General features: G+C 58.4%; 2 protein-coding genes and 1 long non-coding RNA gene across 6 annotated transcripts; 1 reads left to right on the top strand and 2 right to left on the bottom strand.

Annotated features, from left to right (window-relative positions):
* Window positions 1-1,515: 1,515 nt before the first annotated feature.
* Window positions 1,516-9,535, bottom strand: TST (thiosulfate sulfurtransferase). Its single transcript, XM_012787119.3, has 3 exons — window positions 9,312-9,535; window positions 8,046-8,661; window positions 1,516-1,980 (listed from the first exon to the last, which is right to left on the bottom strand). The coding sequence occupies exons 1-3, from the start codon at window positions 9,405-9,407 to the stop codon at window positions 1,682-1,684; spliced, it is 1,011 nt and encodes a 336-aa protein (XP_012642573.2). The 5' UTR covers window positions 9,408-9,535; the 3' UTR covers window positions 1,516-1,681.
* MPST (mercaptopyruvate sulfurtransferase) lies at window positions 9,535-17,072 on the top strand. Of its 4 annotated transcripts, none has more exons than XM_012787126.2 (3): window positions 9,535-9,684; window positions 13,138-13,759; window positions 16,470-17,072. In XM_012787126.2, the coding sequence occupies exons 2-3, from the start codon at window positions 13,165-13,167 to the stop codon at window positions 16,766-16,768; spliced, it is 894 nt and encodes a 297-aa protein (XP_012642580.1). In that variant the 5' UTR covers window positions 9,535-9,684; window positions 13,138-13,164; the 3' UTR covers window positions 16,769-17,072. The 4 variants fall into 4 exon arrangements, with proteins under 4 accessions (XP_012642580.1, XP_012642579.1, XP_012642581.1 ...); XM_012787125.2 differs by having other exon boundaries at window positions 9,652-9,782; XM_012787127.2 differs by lacking the exon at window positions 9,535-9,684 and adding an exon at window positions 9,829-9,960.
* Window positions 15,365-16,475, bottom strand: LOC142873334 (uncharacterized). Its single transcript, XR_012921377.1, has 2 exons — window positions 15,784-16,475; window positions 15,365-15,539 (listed from the first exon to the last, which is right to left on the bottom strand). It is a non-coding gene; the product is annotated as an uncharacterized LOC142873334 (long non-coding RNA).
* Window positions 17,073-20,350: the final 3,278 nt, after the last annotated feature.

Below are 20,350 nucleotides of genomic sequence, written 5' to 3'. Positions count from 1 at the left end.
TAGATATTAGTTGGCCAATTAATTTCTTTCTATTTATAGTAGAGAGGGGGTCTCGCTCTTGCTCAGGCTGGTTTCGAACTCCTGACCTCAAGCAATCCGCCTGCCTTGGCCTCCCAGAGTGCTAGGATTACAGGCGTGAGCCACCGGGCCCGGCCTCAGACCACTCTTTTTTAAAAGACAACTTAGCCCACCCCACAGCCCCATTCTCCTTACCCTACCTTTGCTTCCATTGCATTTTATCCCCATCTGACAGACTATGTTTAATATATTTGTTTCTGCTTTGCCCCCCGTAGGATGTGAACCGGAGTGAGATGGGAGGAAGACTTTTGTTCACCGTACGGAGGGGAGAGAGGCCAGCCCTACAGCCCGGCCCGGCCCCTCCCCTGCAAACCCCACAGTCATCAGCCTTCAGCCCCGCCCCAACCTGCCAGCCTGGATGGACTTGGTCCCTGGCCCTCCAAGACCCTGTCCTCACCCCAGAAGGCTAGATAGTGGGGAGCCAGGAATCTCTGGTATGTGGGGCCTAGAATTCACCTTGCAGCCCCCAAAACACAGTTTAGCAAGCCTGTTTCTGGGAAACCCCAAATCCAGCCACATGGAGCTGGTCTGTTGGGTTACTGTCTTCCACTGCAGCTTCCTGACTACACTGCCGGAGCCCCCGGGCCTTCTCCCAGGGGTTGCCGCTGCTTCCCAGCCCCTCCCTCTGTTGCTCCCCAGAAGGTCTTGTTCTGAGGCAGGAAGGGTGCCCAAAGTGCAGGCCACCTTCCTTTTGTATCTGCTATTCTGGGAGGCCCTAAGGCCATGTGACACCTCTTTGGATACTCATTGAGAAGGCCAGCTGTCCCCCCGCCCCATCCACAGGGCTCAGCCTACAGCAGGAGGGGTTTCACCTCTTTGGCTTCCTGGTACCTCTTCCCACCTTTCCCATCTGCCTTCCAGGTAGGACCCAGCATGCTCTGGGGCAGGGCCCGCAGGACATAGATACCGTGTTTCCCCGAAAATAAGACCTAGTGATGGGCGTGGCTACGCAGCACATCTGCACAACCCATGCATTTCATCGCAGAGCGGTAAAGACGACGAGCAGCCCTTCTCATCTGCCCCACGAGAGCTCTATTGCTCGACATGAGAGACTGGGGCCGATGGTTCTAAAGGAAATAGAGTCGCAAGAAATTCAGGATGGAACTCGGGGTTTGGAGAGTTATGATGATGTTCCAGAAGAAGACGACTTAACTGTATTTGAATGAATTTAACTGTTGTACTGTACTTAAAAAAAAATAACACATCCCCTGAAAATAAGCCCTAGGGTGTCTTCTTGAGGAAAAATAAATACAAGACCTTGTCTTATTTTCAGGGGAACACTGTAGCTGGTGGCTCCTGCCAAAACTGAATGTCTTCAGTGTGGCTCTCCCAGCGGGAGGGGCTGTGGAGGTTTCTTTCCTTGGAGGATTCTAAGGAATCCGAAGGAGACGGAAGTTCGGCAAGGATGGAGACCAGGGAGAGGCGGCCAACAGCCACTCAGATAAGGCAAGGTTTATTCCAGTGTGCACGGGGAGAGGGTGGACTTCGCACAGCAATTCTACAAACATGTCAATCTCCTTCATCTAACAGGTACGGCCCAGCGGCAGGTCGCGCCGGGGCCACTAAACTGGCCAGTTGCGGTGAGCAGGGGAGAGGGTCGCGCTCAGGCCTTCCCGGCCTTCCCCTGGGACACGCGGGTCTCCGGGGGGGCGCGGCGGAACCACTCGGACCAGGAGCCGTCGTACACGGCCACGTCGGGCTTGCCGCAGAGGTAGGCCGCCAGGGCAATGTGGCAGGCAGTGACCCCCTTGCGGCACGTGGCGATGAGGGGCTGCGAGAGATCCACCTTCTTGTCTTGGAACAGAGCACGGAGCTCCTCAGGGCTCTTCTCGAAGCCGTCCTCAGTCAGGAAGTCCATGAACGGCATGTTGACGGAGCCGCGGATGTGGCCCGAGCCCAGCCCTGGGTGGGGGCAGAGGACACAGGTCAGGGCAGACACGGGGTGGGGCCTGGAGGCCTCACTCAGCGTGGCAAAGTGACATCTTTGCTCTTCTTGAAGCTTGCTTTATTCCCAGCCCTACCTACCATCAGTGCTCATGACCTAAGACATCTGCACCCCCTCCCCTAAAAGCTGTCTTGAAGTAGGGATGTCCCAAATCATAGGTGCTTAAGAGGCCAGAAGTATGAGTTTCAGGTCTACTAACCTTGTCATTATCCTTTACCTGGGCAAGTCACTTCACTTCTCTGAACCTCAGTTTTCTCGTCTGTAAAATGGGCTCAGTGGTACATGCCTATCTCACAGTGTTGTTGAGAAGAGCAAATGAGACAAATTAATGCACATGCTGTGTGCTGTGCCAATGGCTAAAAACACAGCAGTGAAAGGGAGAGACACAGCCCAGGCCCTCCGGGAACTTAGAGTCTAGCAAGGAAGGCAAACATTAAACAGACAACCATGGAATTCATTAAATATGAGGTCACTCCATTTACGGAGGAACACACCAAGGCTTGGTGAAATGGCTCACCTGAGGCCCCACGGAGGGGTAGAGGCAGACCCAGGACTACACTGGGTCCACTGGTTTTCCTGTTAGGCACACAGGTGTGGAAAGAGCACATTACCTGGCGTTAGACATAAGCTCGAATCTCACCTTAAGCAAGTCATGCCAACCCTCTGAGCCTTGGTTTCCCCATGGGTAAAATGGGAGCTAGAGTACCCCCTGTGTCCAGGCCGCTGTAAGGAGTGAGTCACAGGGAGGCACTGGCCCACCCCCTACCGCCTGTGGGGCGGGGGAGAATGGGGCGGCGGTCCCTTCCAGACTCCCCGGAGCACCTCTGAGAGCTGGGATGGAAGCAGAGTGGGGGTCTAGGCTGACTCTGGGGTCCTTCCTGGAACCGTCTAGGCACCCAGTGAGGTCCTTGTGCCAAATCTGGCGTCAGAACAGCCAGCAAGTGGGGCGCAGAGGAGCAGGCCAGGCCAGAGCTGGCGCCGCCCAGAGGGCCGAGGCCTCAGGCCGGTGCCCGCGTGCCGCAGGCTGCTCGTGTCTCCCTCAGGCCCACACCCTGGCAGACCCGGGCACCGGGAGTGGGGCCCGAACCCCACCACCCCACGAAACCTGGGCTGTGCGGGAGGCAGGCGCAGGGCGGTGGGAGTGGGAGGGGAAGGACCCAGCGTGTGGCCAAGGCTCATCTGAGTCACGTGTGGCAGCCGCAGCCAGGCAGGCCCTGCACCCGAGCCTCGGTCTCCCTCCCGTGGGACGGGGAGAGCCTCACCCACGTCACAGGTGCGAGGGAGTTTAGTTAGCACAGGTAAAGCCCCCGGAGACCCCAGACACTCAGTAGGTGCACAGTCATGCCAGCGATGTCCCCGTCCCCACACCCAAGGCCAAAGGGGATTCCAACACTCACTAGGACAAGTCAAGAAGAGTTCTTTGGTTGAGTAGACGTCCCAACTTAGAAGATTATAGAATTTCTTCCTGTTGTGATTTCATCTTTTTGCCAGGAAACTTTAATCTGAGATCAGATGTGTGCTAACCCTGCCAGTGAGGAAGAGCTGAGCTGCTGGCTTCAAGAACATTCTTCCCTAGGAAAGCCAGCTTCCTTTTTTTTTTTTTGAGACAGAGTCTCCCTCTGTCACCCAGGGTAGAGTGCAGTGGTGTCATCGCAGCTCACTGTAATCTCAAACTCCTGGGCTCAAGTGATCCTCCTGCCTCAGCCTCCCGAGTGGCTGGGACTACAGGTGTGCACCACCATACTTGGCTAATTTTTCTAATTTTAGTGGAGACAGGGTCTCGCTCTTGCTCAGGCTGGTCTTGAACTCCTGAGCTCAAGCGATCCTCCCGCCTCAGCCTCTCAGAGTGCTAGGATGACAGATGTGAGCCACAGCAACTGGCCGAGAAACCCAGCTTTAAAATGTTTCAGCGTCCAGGCAGTGGGCTGGCTTTCAGTGTGTGTAAAAGCACAAATGTGGGCTGGGTGCGTGGCTCACGCCTGTAATCGCAGCACTCTGGGAGGCCGGGGCGGGAGGATCGCTCAAGGTCAGGAGTTTGAGACTAGCCTGAGCAAGAGCAAGACCCTGTCTCTACAAAAATAGAAAGAAATTAATTGGCCAACTAAAAATATATAGAAAAAATTAGCCGGACATGGTGGCACATGCCTGTAGTCCCAGCTACCTGGGAGGGAGGCTGAGGCAGGAGGATCACTGGAGCCTAAGAGTTTGAGGTTGCTGTGAGCTAGGTGGACTCCACGGCACTCTAGCCAGGGCAACAGAGTGAGACTCTGTCTCAAAAAAAAAAAATTAAAATAAAATAAAACAAAACACAAATGTTTGAATAGGGCTCTGTTCCTTTGCCCCCTCCCTGATGAAGCAGCTGTGTTGGTTCCTTCTGATCATGCACAGGGCCCCTCTGCCGAGCACAGATGGGGCCAGGGCGCTTTTGTGGCATCCGGCCTCCCATGCCAGGCGGCCTCGGAACGTGGGGTCCTCCTTTTCATCTCTGCCACGGAGGGCTCAGGGCCTGCCTGGGGAATTTAAATGAGCAGGCACCAGCGGGGGCGTGTGTGTGGGAAGGGCCACCATGGAGCTGGGCCAGAGAACCTGGGAGAGCAGCCAACTGGAGGAAAGGTGCACGGGGCCTGGAGGCAGGGACCTGCTGTTCCTTCTGAGTCCAGGCAGCTGCAGCCTGGTGGCTCTCCCCGCTCCCAGCAGGAGGGCCACCATTCTCACAACCTCTGACACCAGCCACCCTGAAGGCAGCTTCTCTCAAGAACTTTATCTTCCTCAGTCCTCACAAAGCCAGAGAGGTAATCCTCCCAGCACAGATGGGGAGCCCAGGCTCAGAGAGGTGAGGTAACTTGCCCCAGGACACACAGCAAAGGTGTGCCAAGTGAAATCAGACTGGTCCTGCCCCAAAGCCTGAGTTCTCTGACCACCCTGAGCCTCCCTGGAAAAGGAGGCCGAGGCAGGGACTGGAAGAGACGAACCTCTCATGCTCTGCAAAGGCTCCGATGCCTGGGACTTTGGGTTCCAACTTTGGCCAAGAAGACACCAGACAAATTGGCGAGCTAACATCCCTCATCCACTGACAGGTGTGGATTCTCAAGGCCAGGAAAACCTGTCTGGCTCTTTCTGGTTTCCTCCTAAGGACCCTAAAGGCACTAAGGAACCCAGCACGGCAGCCCTGCACCCTCCCACTTCCCTCAGCCCAGGGAGGGAGGGACAGTGGCAGAGGGGCCCCTTGGTCTCATAAAGCAACACCACGGAGCTGTGACCTTTCTCCCAGTCCCTGGGTTTGCTCTCAGCTCACCACACCCACAGCAGTGGCCTTGGGGAACAGCCAGCCCCACTTAGATGCTGCTGACCCTGGTCCAGTCTTGGGCCCTCTGCACCACTAAGGTCTCTTCTTGCTTCCCCAGCTGTGAACTGGGACCAGCCCGCCCGCCTCCTCCCTGCATGGCTGCCGCAGGCGCCCAGAAGAGCCGGATGTGAAGGGTTCTGCAGGTAACGGGTCAGTGTCCTCTTCACCCTCACCCCGCCAAGCGGAGAGGTAGAAGACAAACTGGAGAGGACAAACTCGGGCCTGTTTCCCTCACTTCCTGCAGCCCTCCTTTAAGCTGTGCAGAATTTGGTTCACAAACTGGGAGAAGCATTCAAGGTGAAGGGAATTGCCTGAGGCCACACATTAGTGCCACACGTGGATGTAAACTCAGGTCTGTCTGACTCCTCTGCACTCCTTACAAACAGGATGGAAGGCACTTGGGGACACAGAGCTAAGGCCAGAGGGGAAGTTCATGCCTAAGGCCCTGCTTCCAGCTCCTCCTAGGGTTGCTCCTTCCAGGGACACGCAGGGCCAAGGCCTGTCCCCCAGGCCTGCCACCTGCATGCACACCCCCCCCCCCCCCGTGTGCTGCATCTGGACTGCTGAACCCACAGGGTGCCTCCCTGATCCCACCCCAAGCTGGGGACTGTAAGTGTGTGGCTGTAAGTGTAAGAGCCTCATGTGCCTTTGTGTCCCCAAAATGCCTTATGCAGGAGGCAAGCGAACCAAGCAGGGAATGAGATGCCACATCCTCTATGTCTTTCAAGATGGCCCTGGCCTTGGGACAGTTCCTTTTCTTTCTCAAAATCCCTTTCCAGCCATGGCAGCATTTAAATAAATACACACCCAGGGTAGGCCTGCTGCTACTTTTCTCATTTCATCATAAGGAAGCCCAGATTGGCCAAGCAATTGGATGGAGGTCCCCCACAAAGGAGTGGCTGAGCTAAACTGAGACTCCCTGCTCCCTGGTGCTCCAGGTGGGAGCTGGAGGAGGTGGGAACAGGATCCTGGAGAAGAGGAGGGACTTCAGGAGGCATTTCCTGCCACAGGCTGTTTCCCCTCTCTGAGCCTCCCTCCTCTGTCTGCAAAGTGAGAGGGGCTGGGCCTGGCACCTCCAAGCTCTTCCTTTCACTTAAGTCTCAGGCTGCTTCAGGGCAGGCCAGGAAGAAGCCAGAGAACCGCCCCCACTGTTCCTCCCCCAGGGGCAGCTTAAGTGCCAAGGAGAGGAGGCCTCTGAACCAAGGCCACAGGGGGACTGCAGGTGTCCCACGCCAGGAGTCTCTGGAAGGTGCCAAATGAACTTGAATCTTCAACTCCAGACCTTCAGAGAGCAAGCTAGGGAGAAAAATATGGGCATGGAAAAAGCCTCGCTGGGGAAGGCAGAGCCTGCACTCCCCTGGCTCTGCCACTAACTAGCTATGTGGCCTTGAGGCCCGCCTCTGTGCACCTTGGAGTCCCCTGTCTGATGAGGCAAGCTTTCAGGCCTCAGCTCTGAGCATGTGCAAAACAGCTTTCCTAGCAACCTCGCCCTTGGAGGTCCAGACAGGAAGAAATTTTTTTCAACAAGTTAGGTAAAATGTTGCTCATGACTTAGACTCTGTAGAGGAGGAGCTCTGACTGAGGAAAGAGCCACCATGACGGTGCTGGCCACCCTGAGCTGCGAGAGGCCCCGGGGAAAAGTGAGGTCCCCACCACCTGCCACTGCAGGTGTCTGGGCAGGCACTGGAGGGCGCCTAGCAGGAGTGATGACAGCAAGACTCTGGTGGGAAAGGCAAGACCTCCGGGGGCCTCTCTGGTTAGGAGGTTCTAACACTCAGCATTTCCTCTCCTGAGGTCCCCCCACCCCTCAGACAGTGTAGAATCCTCCCAGCCTCCCCTTCCACAGGAGGAGGACTCATGAGCCATCTCCCTAGGGATGTCTAGCAGAAGGGACTTCCTCCTAGCCCTGGGAGGTGGAGGTGGGGCAGGATGAGACGCATCCTGGTTTGGTGCCCTGCTTTGAAACAAGGCAGTGCTGGGTTCGAATCCTGCCTTCTACCACTTAACTGAGCAAGTAACTTAACGTCCTGGCATCTCAGTCCCATCTCACTGCTGGCATGGGGTATTGTTGGATGGGATAATGCAGCGCCAAGCATCCAGCATGAACTGGCAGCTGCTGTTACAGCTTTGCAGACAGGCTGCAGCTGCTTGGGAAAGTTATCAGCCAGGCTGACTCTTGCAAACACCAGTACGGGAGCCCAGGAGAGCCAAATGGAGGGAGTGGGACCTGGGGGAAGGCACTGCTGATGTCTGCAAGGGTTTCTGGGAGACTAGAGAGGCCCTGGGAAGCTGAGGTGTCCTTGGGAGCCTTCTGTACAGCCATGGAATTTGGCCCATGGGCATGAGCCCTTGGGGTACCCTAGTGCACCTGGGGGAGCTGATGCCTGGGAGTGGATGTAGGTGAACATGTCACCAGTCACTTCTGCTGATGCCACTCTACATGGATGCTAGGGCAGTTGTTAGCGCATGGCTATGGGGACATATTTATAGGTTCACATGCATGAGAGCTGAAGAAGCCTTTAGGTTTGGCTCCGCCCTCTTATTTTAAGGATAGAAAGACTGAAGCCTACAAGTGGGTTCTGACGGCAAGACCTGGAGCGGTTCCCTGTCATCCTTACTCCCTATCCCTGCATTGGGCAATACTCCCTGGGGCCCACTCACCACTGGGACACCTACCTACTGCATCCGGCTCCGGCTCGGTGCCCAGGTACCGCCCTTGGGACCGTGAATCCACCAGCCGGAACCTCTTAGATTCGAGGTTCTCCAGCACCTGCTCATAGGTCTTGAGCAGGGAGCGGTCCAGTGTGGCTTTGAAGATGGCCGGCTCTGGGTGTGAGGGCTCAGATGTCACCGGGTGGCCCTCCTTCAGCCAGTTCCGGAAGCCACCATTGAGCACTGACACTGTACGGTGGCCAAACACACGGAACATCCACCAGACCCGAGGAGCATAGAAGCTGCCCAAGTTGTCACCGTCATACACCACCACGTGCGTGTGGTTGCTTATGCCCAGGCGGCCCACGTAGTCGGCGAAGCTCGCCTCGCTGGGCAGCATCATCTCGTAGGGCGACGCCGTGTCCCGGCACTCCTCTATGTCAAAGAAAGAGGCGCCGGGCACATGGCGCTCTAGGTACTCCTTGCGGGCGTCACGGGTGCCCGGTGAGTACCAGGATGCGTCCAGCACCCGCAGGCCGGGCCCCAGCTTGCCAGTCCGGACCGACTCCGCCAGCCACCTGGTGGAGACCAGCGCCCGGTAGAGCACCTGATGAACCATGGTTTCAGCTCTGCGTGTCACCTGGCGCGGGTGGGAACCAGGAAAGAGAGACAGGTGTGAGGAAGGCTATGCGTACTGTGGGTGGGGCCCGGGAGGAGGAGCTGTTTCTCCCACCACACTCCTCGAGGGTGTGGCGTCTATAGTCACCTAGGGTGTCAGGGGCGTGCGCGGCGGGGTAGGTTAGGTTCGAAGATTCCCAAAGGAAAGCCGGCCCCGCCCCTCCCGGGGCCCAGCGCAAGGGGGCGGGTCAAGAGCTCCCGAGGGCCCAGGTGGGGGAGCAGGCCGGGAGGGCGTCTGGCCCCTGCAAGCTACAATACTCGGTCCTGCCAGAAAAGCGCAAAGAAAACATGCCCAGGACTGGGGAGATGGCATCCTGGACTGAGAATCCCCGTTCCTGGGAAGGCAGAGGGGTGGGCGCACAGGGGAAGCGGGCCCGGGGACCCCCATGCGCCCTCGCCCGCGGCCTCTCGGCAGCCCGGCTCGCGGACTCCACAATGCCCGAGTCTGGCCCTGGCTCGGTGCCCTCTGCCCTAGTTGGGCCAGGGGTTCCCAGGGCTCCCCGTCCCACTCTTGCCACCGGGATCCATCCCTGGGCCGCAGGTGGCCCGGCCAGCGACCTAATCCCCAGCCGTCCTGGCGCCTGGCCACCGCCCCCGCCCCGCCGCACTCACTCGCCCTGGCCGCCGCGCTGGCGCTCGCCCCGGCCCGCTGGAGAAGTTGGCGGGTTCAAACCCCGAGCTCACGGCTCCCCGGGCGGCCTGCACCATCGCGCCGCCGTCCGAGGGGGGACCCCGCGCCGTCAGCCGCGACTCCGCGCAGTCCTCGCGCCGCTGCGCTCGTCCCCCGCCGCCCCTGGCGCGCGGCACCTCCCAGACCCGCGGGGTGCTGCTGGGGTCACCCGGCGGCGCGGGGCAGGCGCGGGGCCGGGCGGGGCGGGGCGGGCGTCCCCCTCAGGCCCGGCCAGTGGAAGGCGCGGGCAGCGGCGGCTCCGAGTGGCCGCGGCGGTGGGCTGTGCCGGAGTCTCCTCCCTTTGGCCGGCCGCAGGTTGGTGGCGGGAGGATGGGATGGCTGCGGGTGCGGGGAGGGGGCGCCGCACGGCGGGGGCCCTGGCGGAGCGGGGAGGCCCAGAGCCCGAGACCCGGGTAACTGCCGCCGCGTCACGTTTCCTTCCTGGCGGGGGAGGTCGCTCTTTGGGGTGCGCGGCGGCGCGGGGCTGCCCCGCGGGGTCTGAGCGGAGGACCTGCGCAGTCCAGGAGGGAAGGCGCGCCCCAGGTCTGCCCTAAGGACGACTGTCCGCGGCCGCTCGGCGCGGCCTGCAGGGTGAGGTCGTGTTGAGTGGCGGGTGGGGAGTGTGGGTGACCTGGTGCCACCAGAGAGGGTAGGAGGGATGGTGGACGACTAATAGAGCCCTTCAGAGAGGCCAGGGCGACCAGGCCCCACTGACCCAGAGGTTCTAGGAAGAGAAAATGACAGTGAACTTGCTGGAGTGAAAGGAAACTATCATGGGCAGGGCCTGTTTGGTGTGGCACTTTGCTGATACACCCATGGTGTCTCTTAGTTCCCAAAGTAAGCATGCCAGGTAGGCCAGAAACTTATTTAAAGAAGGGAGAGAGTAGCAGGGCAAGGAGCTGGAGGACACATGCACTTGGAGTTGAGGCTGGGCCTAATGGCAGTCTGAAGCCTAAGTGGTAGTAGCTGCCTTCGTTTACCTGGCTCATGTCTGAGGCCTCATGCTTTTTTAAAAAAATTGCCTTTGTTTTTAATTTAGTCCATTTAATCATAAGTTTCTATACTTTTTAACAGTAGCTGTGTTTAACAACCAGTTGGCAAAATTCCTGAAAATCTAACCATTGGTTCTTGCACACTGGTAGGGCCTACTGTGCTACCCAGCTTTTGCTCCAGCTAGTCTAGAATGCTTTCCTCATCGCCCTTTTCAAAAAACTGGTATTGTTTCGCTACTTCTCACAGCAATCTCCTAAGCCTTGTGCTTGGCAGTGGGGCAGGGAGGCTGCCCAGAGGGACCAGGCTGGGGGAAGTCCTTGAGTGCCCAAGCTCTGCTCCTCCGGGGCCCACTCCGATCTGGCCTGGGGCTCACACTCTCCTTAGTGTAGCCGTGTAGGCCCCCGAGGTGGTGGTATGTCTTGGGGTCCTTCACTCCCAGAACACCCCCACCTACAGTGAGCCTGGCTCCTACGCACACAGACACCGGGTCCCTTTTTCTGGTCTGCCCCTCCGACACCCACAGCCTGTCCTCTCAGACCCTGCTCCACTCCTGCAGGCCTTTGTGAGAACTGCCAGTCAAGCAGAGGCTGGCAGGGTGACCTCAGACCTCTGAAGCCCCGCCCAGCCCCGAAATTCTAAGGTTCTCAGATCTGCTGTTGTCCGTTCAAGGGCCACCTGTGACAGTACCGGAAGAAAGAATGGGATTTTATTAAACCATTTTTAATGATTATTCAAACCTGCCATATGCAATGCATTCTGGCGGCCCTCTCCCCTCACTGTTCCATCTCTGTAAGAGGTGGGGCTTGGAAGCTCCATTATGCGGAACAGAAACCACCCAGGGATCCTGACATGGCCACCAACACACCACCAGTTAAACAGCAGAGTGGGGTTTGTGCTGCTTTGGGGAACTCTCTGACTCCCAAACACAGTCCTTTCCACTCTAAATGGATCCTTGGGGCTGGGGGAAGAAAACCAAAGAGGATCCTTCTGAATGGGGGGAGGGGCTGCTGTGCTTCACAAATGGGTTCTTCAAGAAGGAACTGCAGCCCCCTCCAGCATTCCCAGCTGTGGCATAACACACAGAGTACTGGGATCGTCCCTTAGCTAAGCCTCCTTGGCAGCGTCCTCATCCTGAGGGTCAAGCTGAGGTTTCCTGGGCCCCTGAAAGGTCAAATTAGTTTGGATTTTCACTTCCTCCAGGAGCCTTCCCAGGCCTTCTGCTCCCACCCCAGGCTGAGGTCGGGGCCCCTATGTGCTCGTGCTGAACTCTAGACTTTCCTCGGTGACACTGTCTCTCCAGCAGGCCCAGGCCCTGTCTGTACCCCCAGGGCCTGGCAAAGTCAAGAGTTCCTCAGCGTCCAGCACAGGGCCAGACTGTGTGGGCGAAGTGGGTTCCTAAAAGCCAGCCGAGACGATGCTGTAGGGGGTGGGGTGGACACAGAGTAGCACACTGTGGACTCATTATGTCCTGGTCATCACGGCCCCTGGGGCTAGGGAAGTCAGCCTTAGGAGCTGAATTCTGGCTTCAAATCCTGAGGCTCCCCTGCCCAGCTCTGTGGCCGAGGGCAAGGCACTTCTCCAACTGCCCGTTGCCCCATTCATAAAGCAGGCCTGCTCATGCCTACCCGAGGCTGGGTGCTGGACGTGTGGCCTGGCCACAGGGAAGCACCACCGATGTGTTCTCCACCCACCCCCCCCATCCGCTGGCAGGACGGCCTGGTGTGGATGGAAAGGTTGTGCCTGCACAGGGGCCAGCTGACCTGCAGCCCCCACTCTGCATACTCAGCCTCGTGCCCTGGTGGGGGCTCTGCCTCCGCCTGGCGAAGGGGCCCTTTTCTCTCACCTGCACAAAGGCACCTTCTAGACTGAGGCTGCCCAGCACAAAAGACTTAAACGTGGAGACTGCACCCTGGAAGGCCGAGGGCTGACATGTGGGCTGGTGAGCTGGTGGGCTCTGGGCCTCTGGCTTGCAGGCGGGGAGGGGAAGAGAGGTGCTGAGTCACTGTCGCTGCTGCTAATAGAAGGGCTAGAGAGAACCTGCAGGCTGGAGGGGCAAAACCTGGCCTTGCGGTGCTCCCAGAACCAGCCCAGCGAATGCTGCTAAACAGTATGTCGTGCCAGACTGCATACTGTGAAGCCTGGCGCCACCAGGTCAAGTCTGCGCACTTCTGTGAGCCTCAGCGTCCCCCTCCATGAAATGGTGACAATAACACCAAACCTCTTAAGGCTACTCATCCAACAAATAATTGAGAGTTTACAGTGTCAGGTCTTGTGAGGGTGAAAGGGTCAGGAACCAGTAAATTCCAGCTACTGTTCCTAGGAGGCTAATGTAAATGCCTGAGGAGTGAGTGGACAATTCCAGCAGGGACCTTGGCTGGTTGCAAATGAAGCTGGGCTGCCTCTGAGGGAGGGGCTGAGACTTTGCCCCAGTTTGCCTTAAAGCGGCGGCAGGGCCTTCCCCTGCACAGACCTCTGCACACTTCCCTACTGCTCAGCAAGTGGAGAGGAGGCACCCTGGCGCCTGGCCCTCTCCAGGGCGTCAAGGTCTTTCAGTCGCTGGGAGCTGTGTATTGATCCAAGGCCGGGCTGCGGGAGGCCCCAGGCCACAGACGTTGTGCTGGAGTTCAGCCGCTGGAGTCTGCATTCCCCTAGAGACCGCCCTGCCCGGCCCCACCTTCCTCAGGGCCCTTGCCCCAGCACCAGCGGCGCGCGGGCGTCTCCCGCCCCACGGTCGCCTCTTCTTTCTTAACTCCTGGCATCCTCCCCGTTGCACAGGCCTGCCACTCGGGTGTCGCCGCCGCCATGGCCCCTCCGCAGCTCTTCCGCGCACTGGTGTCGGCGCAGTGGGTGGCTGAGGCGCTGCGGGCCCCGCGCGCCGGGCAGCCCCTGCAGCTGCTGGATGCCTCCTGGTACCTGCCCAAGATGGGCCGCGACGCGCGCCGCGAGTTCGAGGAGCGCCACATCCCGGGCGCCGCCTTCTTCGACCTGGACCAGTGCAGCGACCGCACGTCGCCCTACGACCACATGCTGCCCGGAGAGGCGCAGTTCGCCGAGTACGTGGGCCACCTGGGCGTGGGCGCGGCCACGCACGTCGTGATCTACGACGCCAGCGACCAGGGCCTCTACTCGGCCCCGCGCGTCTGGTGGATGTTCCGCGCCTTCGGCCACCACACCGTGTCGCTGCTCGACGGCGGCCTCCGCCACTGGCTAAGCCAGGGCCTCCCGCTCAGCTCCGGCAAAAGCCACCAGGCGCCCGCCGAGTTCCGCGCTGAGCTCGACCCCGCCTTTGTCAAGACGTACGAGGACGTCAAGGAGAACCTGGAATCCAGGCGCTTCCAGGTGGTGGACGCCCGCGCCGCCGGCCGCTTCCGCGGCACCGAGCCCGAGCCCCGAGACGGTGAGAGCGCAGGCCGATGCAGGGGGCTGGGAGGCCTGGGGCGTGGCGTGTGCCCTGGGCACTGGCCTAGGCTTGCCCCGCCTCTGGGGGACCCGCAGGGCTGGGGGAGGAAGTTTGGTTTCTAGTCGCTGCACTCTAAGTCCCACTGGCTTTATTGGTAAAGCAGAGCCATAATGCTAACACTCGCCCGGTCCCCTCCTGCGGGCTGCCGCTGCCTGGGGTGCCCGGTGTAAGTATGAGACCCACACAGCTCTCCCCCAGTCCTATGAGTGTGTGGGGTCACTGCAGAATGGGGTGGGGGCATTGCGGGCCCCAGTGTGGGAAAAATCCCAGAGGTGAGTGGAGGGGGCGTGAAATAGAAGTGGCTGCTGAGCCTTTTGCCTGTGGGCTGGGTCTCCCCAGGCAAGAAGCCTGTGGGAAAGTATAATGCAGGGACCACAAAGCAGTCTGGTCAGTGGCCATGTTGGTGTGAGCCTTCGAGAATCCGGTGGGGCGGGTCCCGTCATCGTACAGAAGAAGAAGGGGAGTCTCCCCGGGTCTCGGGAAGCAGCCCAGGCAGGGTTCAGCCCGCTCCAGCACCTGCAGGGCTGCCAGGAGCTGGCCACTGCTGGGAAGCGCTCTGGGTGGCCATGGCCAGATCAGGGGCGGAGCTTCTGCTCTGTACTTCCGAGCGGGCTCACCCTGGCCCAGCACTGTTTTGGATGGCCTGAGGGCAAGGACTGTCCCTGCTCCCAGCACATTCTGGGGCTAGCCCAGTACTGGCACAGAGTCAGGTCCCAGAGAGGCTCGGTGAATTCAGAAAGTCCCTGCCACACAGAATGCTGTCCAACAGCTTTGATATTACTCCAGTCATAGGAAACGGCAGATAGCCAACCATTTTTGAACCTACCTAGGTGGCAGTTTTGTGTGGTTCAGCCTAATGAGGGCACCACCTTGATCCTGTTGGTGTCCCCCAGCTCAGCCCCCGGGGTGGGGTGGAGCAACATAGGGCAGCCAGCTGGGTGCCAACCAGAGCCCTGCCCACTTGCATGGACTGTGTGACACCTTGCAGTCACCTCGTCTCTCCTATCTGTGTAAGCTGGGAGCGGAACGCAGAGCATGAAGGGTGCAGAGGCCGTGGTGTCGAGATGGACTGAGTTCAGCACCACGAAACCAGTGGTGCACACCGTCACTGCCACCATCGTTCCCACCCCGCAGCCTGAGGTCTGGCCAAGTGCACCTGTAACTTGCCGCATCGGGCCAGCAGTCAGGGGAAGCACGCTCTGCTTGGTGGAGTTCACGGTGCGGGGACCGCCCTGCTTTATCTTTTGCTGCCACCTGGCTTGAGAGCTTGCTCTTCCTCCTCGCTCTGGGCTGGTCCCTGTAAGGTCTCTGGCTGATCCCAGTCTCTGCACCTGGTAGCGGGGATGACAACCCACCCCAGCCCCTCCTCGGCCCCAGGAGTGCCGTCTGTACGCTGCACTCTGAGAATAGACGCCGCCCTGGGCCAGCAGCTCCCATGGGGCTCTCACCCCACTGTGGAGGGACACTGAGGCGGGAGCCGCCCTAGAGTCCAACCCTAAAGTCCGAATGGCTCAGATTTCAGTCATTAGCTGTGATGGTCTATTTTGTGGCAAAATCTCAGTCCTTTTATGAAAATGGGAATATTAGTAACACCCACCTGATGGGGGGTGGGGAAAACAAAATATGTGTTTTGTTTTCAGGGGTTTGCAGAGATGTGGGTGAGGTGGTGATCCTCTCAATTAATAGTTCTCTGGGTTTGCCCATCCTCCTCTTCCTGCTGCAATGAAAACAATCTTTTACAAATGGAAATACAGTTTCCTTTGGTCTCCCTCCAGGCCAAGTCATCCAGGCCCCCTTCTGATTCCTCTCCAGCCTCTGCCTCCCCCCTGTCTGGGCTGTCTTCACGTGACCTTTAGCTCCTCCAAGCAACATGCAATTCCCTGCACCCATGGGATTCCCTCCACCTGGGAGTTCTGCGCCTCCACTGCCCAGACCCCTTTACCTGGCTGAACCCTACTCACCTTTCGGGGTCTTCTCGGAGAGGCGTCCTCCACCCCAGGCACAGCCCACTGGGGTTAAATCCTCTCAGCTTGGGCAAGGTGGTCTTTGTGCTTCATTCTCTTCATCTCTACAAAAGAGAGGATGTTTCTTTCCCACAGAATTTTGGGCTGGGTCAAAGGAGAAAATACAGGTGAGGGGCTCCAAACAGTGCCTGGCACAAAGTAAGCCTTCAATAACAGCAGCTGTTGTCACTACTGGTGTCGTTTTTGTGACACCCTCATGCTTGTGATTACTCGGTTATTGCCTGTCTGCCTGCCAGACCCAAAGCCCTTGCCTGCAAGTGCTGCGTCCTAGCTAGGCAGGGGTCTTATCTATTGCTTTGTTGTCCCCAGGACACATAGCTAGGAAACTCTGGGGGCCAAGTGTGGCTCTGGTGGCGTCTGATTCTCAGGTTCAAACCTCAGCCAGCAATTTGCTAGGTGCTTTGACCTTCGGAGGCACTTAGCCTCAGCATCACCATCTGTAAAATGGGAATGCCTCTGAGTAGTGCCTGGGTTTCATGGTGTGAGAACTGACCGAGATGGTGCGCATGGAGGGTTTCGAGCCGTGCTTGCACGGGAGGCTCTCAGCACCCCAGGCACCGCAGACGTGGGGTGCCATTCACACCAGCCTTCTGCATGTTCCCTCCCTCCTGCCCCCGCTGCAGGCATCGAGCCCGGCCACATCCCCGGCACTGTGAACATCCCCTTCACGGACTTCCTGACTGGGGAGGGCCTGGAGAAGAGCCCTGAGGAGATCCATCACCTGTTCCAGGAGAAGAAAGTGGACCTGTCCCAGCCGCTGGTGGCCACCTGTGGCTCGGGCGTCACGGCCTGCCATGTGGCCCTGGGGGCCTACCTCTGTGGCAAGCCCGACATACCTGTCTATGACGGCTCCTGGGTGGAGTGGTACATGCGCGCCCAGCCCGAGGACATCATTTCCGAGGGCCGGGGGAAGACCCACTGAGGCCGGGCCCGCGCACGCAGGTTGGGCGGTGCCCGGCCACCAGCAGCGCACAGCCTGGTTGTTCCGACTCCGCTTTAACCAACAGAGTGCTTCTGTAGCCAGCTCAATTGCATCTGGGGTGACATCCAGAGGCCAGGAATTCCATTGACTTGTGGGCTGCCAGTGGAGCCCGGAGAAGGGGGGGGCAGGCACGGTGGGGTGGGGGAAGGGGGGCGCAGGGCTCCGAGCTGCCCCTCACTGCCGAGCCGAGGCCCCGCCTCCCTTCCCTTTTACTCTTGAGGAAATAAAACTGACAAGTGCCAAATCCTGTAGCTGTGGGGCTGCCTCAATGTTCCTAAGGAGCCAGGGGTTCCAGCATGCACCCCCCCCCGGCTGCTCTGGGGGTCTGAGGTTTTGGGGACCCTGTCTCTACCTTTTGAACAGTGCTGGAGTCCCAGAGCCCTGGAATGGCCCCTAGCAAATGGCCCTCCACCTCGTAATCCTGAGGGTGCCTCCCTTCTGGCTTCTGGGCTATTTAAGGTGAATTTTGCTGTGACATGTCTGGGCTCCCACTAAAGCAGCCCCCGCCCCAGGTACCCCTCACTTCAAGGAAGAGATGGGCCCAGAGCTTAAGAGGAGGCCGTGCCAGCCCAGCGAGGACGCTCTGGGGAAGGGCCGCGTCTGGCTGGGCTGCAGAAGAGTCTGGTTCTGACGCTGGGAGTTCACGCTTGGAGGCCGGCCTCTGGAAACTGCCCGGTGCGCAGACGCAGAGCATGGTCCTTTCTGCCCAGGGAGAACATCTTCCCCGCTGCCCAAGGGCAGGGCCGCATCCTCCTCCCTCTGGATTTATCCTGTGTGAGGAGGTGGACTGGAGTGTCTAAGGTGGGCCCAAATGTCCCCCAGGACCCTCCCCATCTTTCGAGCCCCCAGACACTGTCTCAGCCGCAAAGGGGCAGCGTCTCATCAGTCGTCACTGTGGGGAACCCTAGAGGTTACCTTGTCCAGCTTCCTTTGGAAACAAAACCAGAGAGGGGCAGTGACTTACTCGGGTCACGCTGTGAGTCTATGACAGAGCCAGGACCAGATCCCGGTTTCCCGACTCTGAAGTTCCTCCTGTTCCACCTGGCTCTGCGTCCCATCAGCTCCCCTCGGGGGCTGAGTCATTCCAACCCACAGGGGTGGGGAGGAGCCCACAGCACTGAATCTTGGTTTTATAAATACGAGCCCAAAGCAAGCCCAACCTCTCTGCGCGTCAGTCCCCTCATCTATAAAATGGGAATAGTGTGTACCGCGGAACAGGGAATTCAGACAGCAACCTTTCCAAGGGCCCATGGCAGAGTCCCGCTTTTCTGCCCTCAGCCCTGCGCCATTTGGGCTGGGCCATTCTTCACTGTAGGTTGCTCAGCAGCACGTCTGGCCTCTGGCCTCGGATGCCAGTAGCACCATCCAACTGTGACAACCAAAAATGTCTCCAAATGGCCAGATGACCCCTGGAAGGCAAAAATCACCGTGAGTTGAGAACCACTGTGTCTGGAGCAAATAACACAGTTGACCACAGTAGCCAGGAACAGTGTAGACAGGGAGCCCCAACCTGCAGGGCCCGTGATAAGGCCCTTCCCCTGGAGCTGAATTAGCAGGTTAGAAACCCCCTTCCTTTCGTGCTGTTCTCAGACAAGACGTTTTCCCTCCCTGGAATTTCTCTGCCCTTCAAGGAGACGAGCTTGTCTGCAAGCACGTGAGGTTCTGATCTGGCCTCCGGTCCCAGCCGCTCCACGCGGGCTGCCTGACCTTGGCCACGCCGCTGAGTCCAAAATGGGCACAGTAGCGCCTTCCTGGGAAGTATGATGACGAAACGAGGTAATCCACAGAGACTTCAGCTTGGTGCCAGACCGAGTAATCGCCAGTATCACCATTATTTCTCAAAGGACTTTTTACTTAGTATGTTAGGTGCCATCTGCACCTCTGGCATTGGGGGAGAAGGAGCAACAGATACGGGAATTGTGTGCCTGTCCTCACAAAGCTTCCAGACCAGGGAGGAGGAACTGGTCCATTATATCGTATTTCCAGGGAGAAAGGAGTACTGTGAAATGATCTGCTTTGCAACAGGTGAGAAAACAAGCTCAGAGAGGTTGAGCAATTTGCCTAAGGACACACAGCTAGTTTGAGAGAGGAGCCTAACTAGAGTCAGAATTCTCAGGGTAGGAGCTTCTAGTGGGTCTGCCTGTGGTGGTCTTCCAGATTTTAGGATCAAGGCAAGAATAGAAACATGTGTGACAAGCTCATGGGAGATGTCCCCAGGTCCAGAAGGAAACCCTGACCGGTGGTATTTGGGCAAGGGGTTTTGGTTAGGCTCCCTCGCCCCACCGAGTCCAACCTCCAGCTGATCCAAGCTGGGGCTTTTCTCTTCTGGGAAGGTCCTTGAGTCTGGACAGTTTCAAAGGTGACCTGCCCAGAGGTGAGAGAAAGGAGATCTAACCGTGCCTGTCTAGGGTTCACGGAGCTTTGGTTTAACTTTGCAAGAGTTTGCGAGCAATGATCCCGACCTTTGTGTCCTGCCCCCCAGAAGCCTGAACTCCTGGAATAATTAGCGCTTGCTGCAGAGGCCTGGCCTGGGCCCGACGCCCCACCCGCCCCTTGTGTTCGAGGCAGGAACTTGCAACACTGGGCAACAAGGGTGATGAAATTGCTGTCCGCTTGGCAAATATTTGCTAAGCACCCCTGTGTCAGGGGCAGTTGGAAGCGCATTTCCCAACCTTGTCTAACCAGCTGCACTGGAATGTTTCCACTCCCTGGGTCACTGCCTCGAGGGGTCAGGGTCCGAAGCCCCATCCACACAGTGGACCCAATGATGGATCAGTGTGGCGATTTGGCCCTTGTGCTGTGGAGTCGGCTTTGCGCCGGGCCCCAGAAGTTCTGCCTTCCTGCCAGGGCCTCAGTCTTCTCATCTGAGAAACGGGAGTAAACTCAGTTCTGCCACGCACAGGGTGGGCGTGATGTCAGATAAGGTAAAGCTCAAAATAAAGTGCCACACCTGCTGGAATAATTGCAGCCATATAAAAAGCACAATGGGGCTTATTATCCGTGGAGAATGAGTCATTTGGGGGAAGATGAAATGTTCAAGTTAACTGAAGGTGTCATCATTTTAAGCACCAAAATTTTTAGCACATTAACCTGTTGGGGGTGGAACGTGGCATACTGAGTGTACCTGGACTCCCGGTGGCTTTGTTGCCCAGTGGTAACCTGCAGGGGCTGCTGGCCCCTAAACTAAATGGGCCCCACTGTTACGACTTGTTGGTACTCAAGTCCTTGATATTACAAACCATCCTCACTGGCTGCCCTTGCAGTTTGCTGTCTGTGTCCTCCAGCGTCCCCTCGGCCTGCTCCCAGGGGAGCCCCCTCCCTGGATAATGTCACCCGTTCCGATGGCCACACACTGTGCAGAGCCAGTGACTGTGGCCTTCTGGGAACTTGCACTCTCCTGAACTCAGATCCCTGCGTCCCTGCCTGCTGGGCCCCTCACCTGGTCCTCCGCCAGTGTCCCCGTCTCAGTGTGCCCAGCCCCCGCCCAGGGGTGGCCGTGCCCAGACTTGGCAGCCGGTGATC

This window comes from Microcebus murinus, chromosome 10 (assembly GCF_040939455.1).
Source record: "Microcebus murinus isolate Inina chromosome 10, M.murinus_Inina_mat1.0, whole genome shotgun sequence".
Taxonomy (NCBI): Eukaryota; Metazoa; Chordata; class Mammalia; order Primates; family Cheirogaleidae; genus Microcebus; species Microcebus murinus.
Note: the sequence above shows the minus strand (reverse complement) of the source record. Positions and strands in the feature narration are given on the sequence as shown.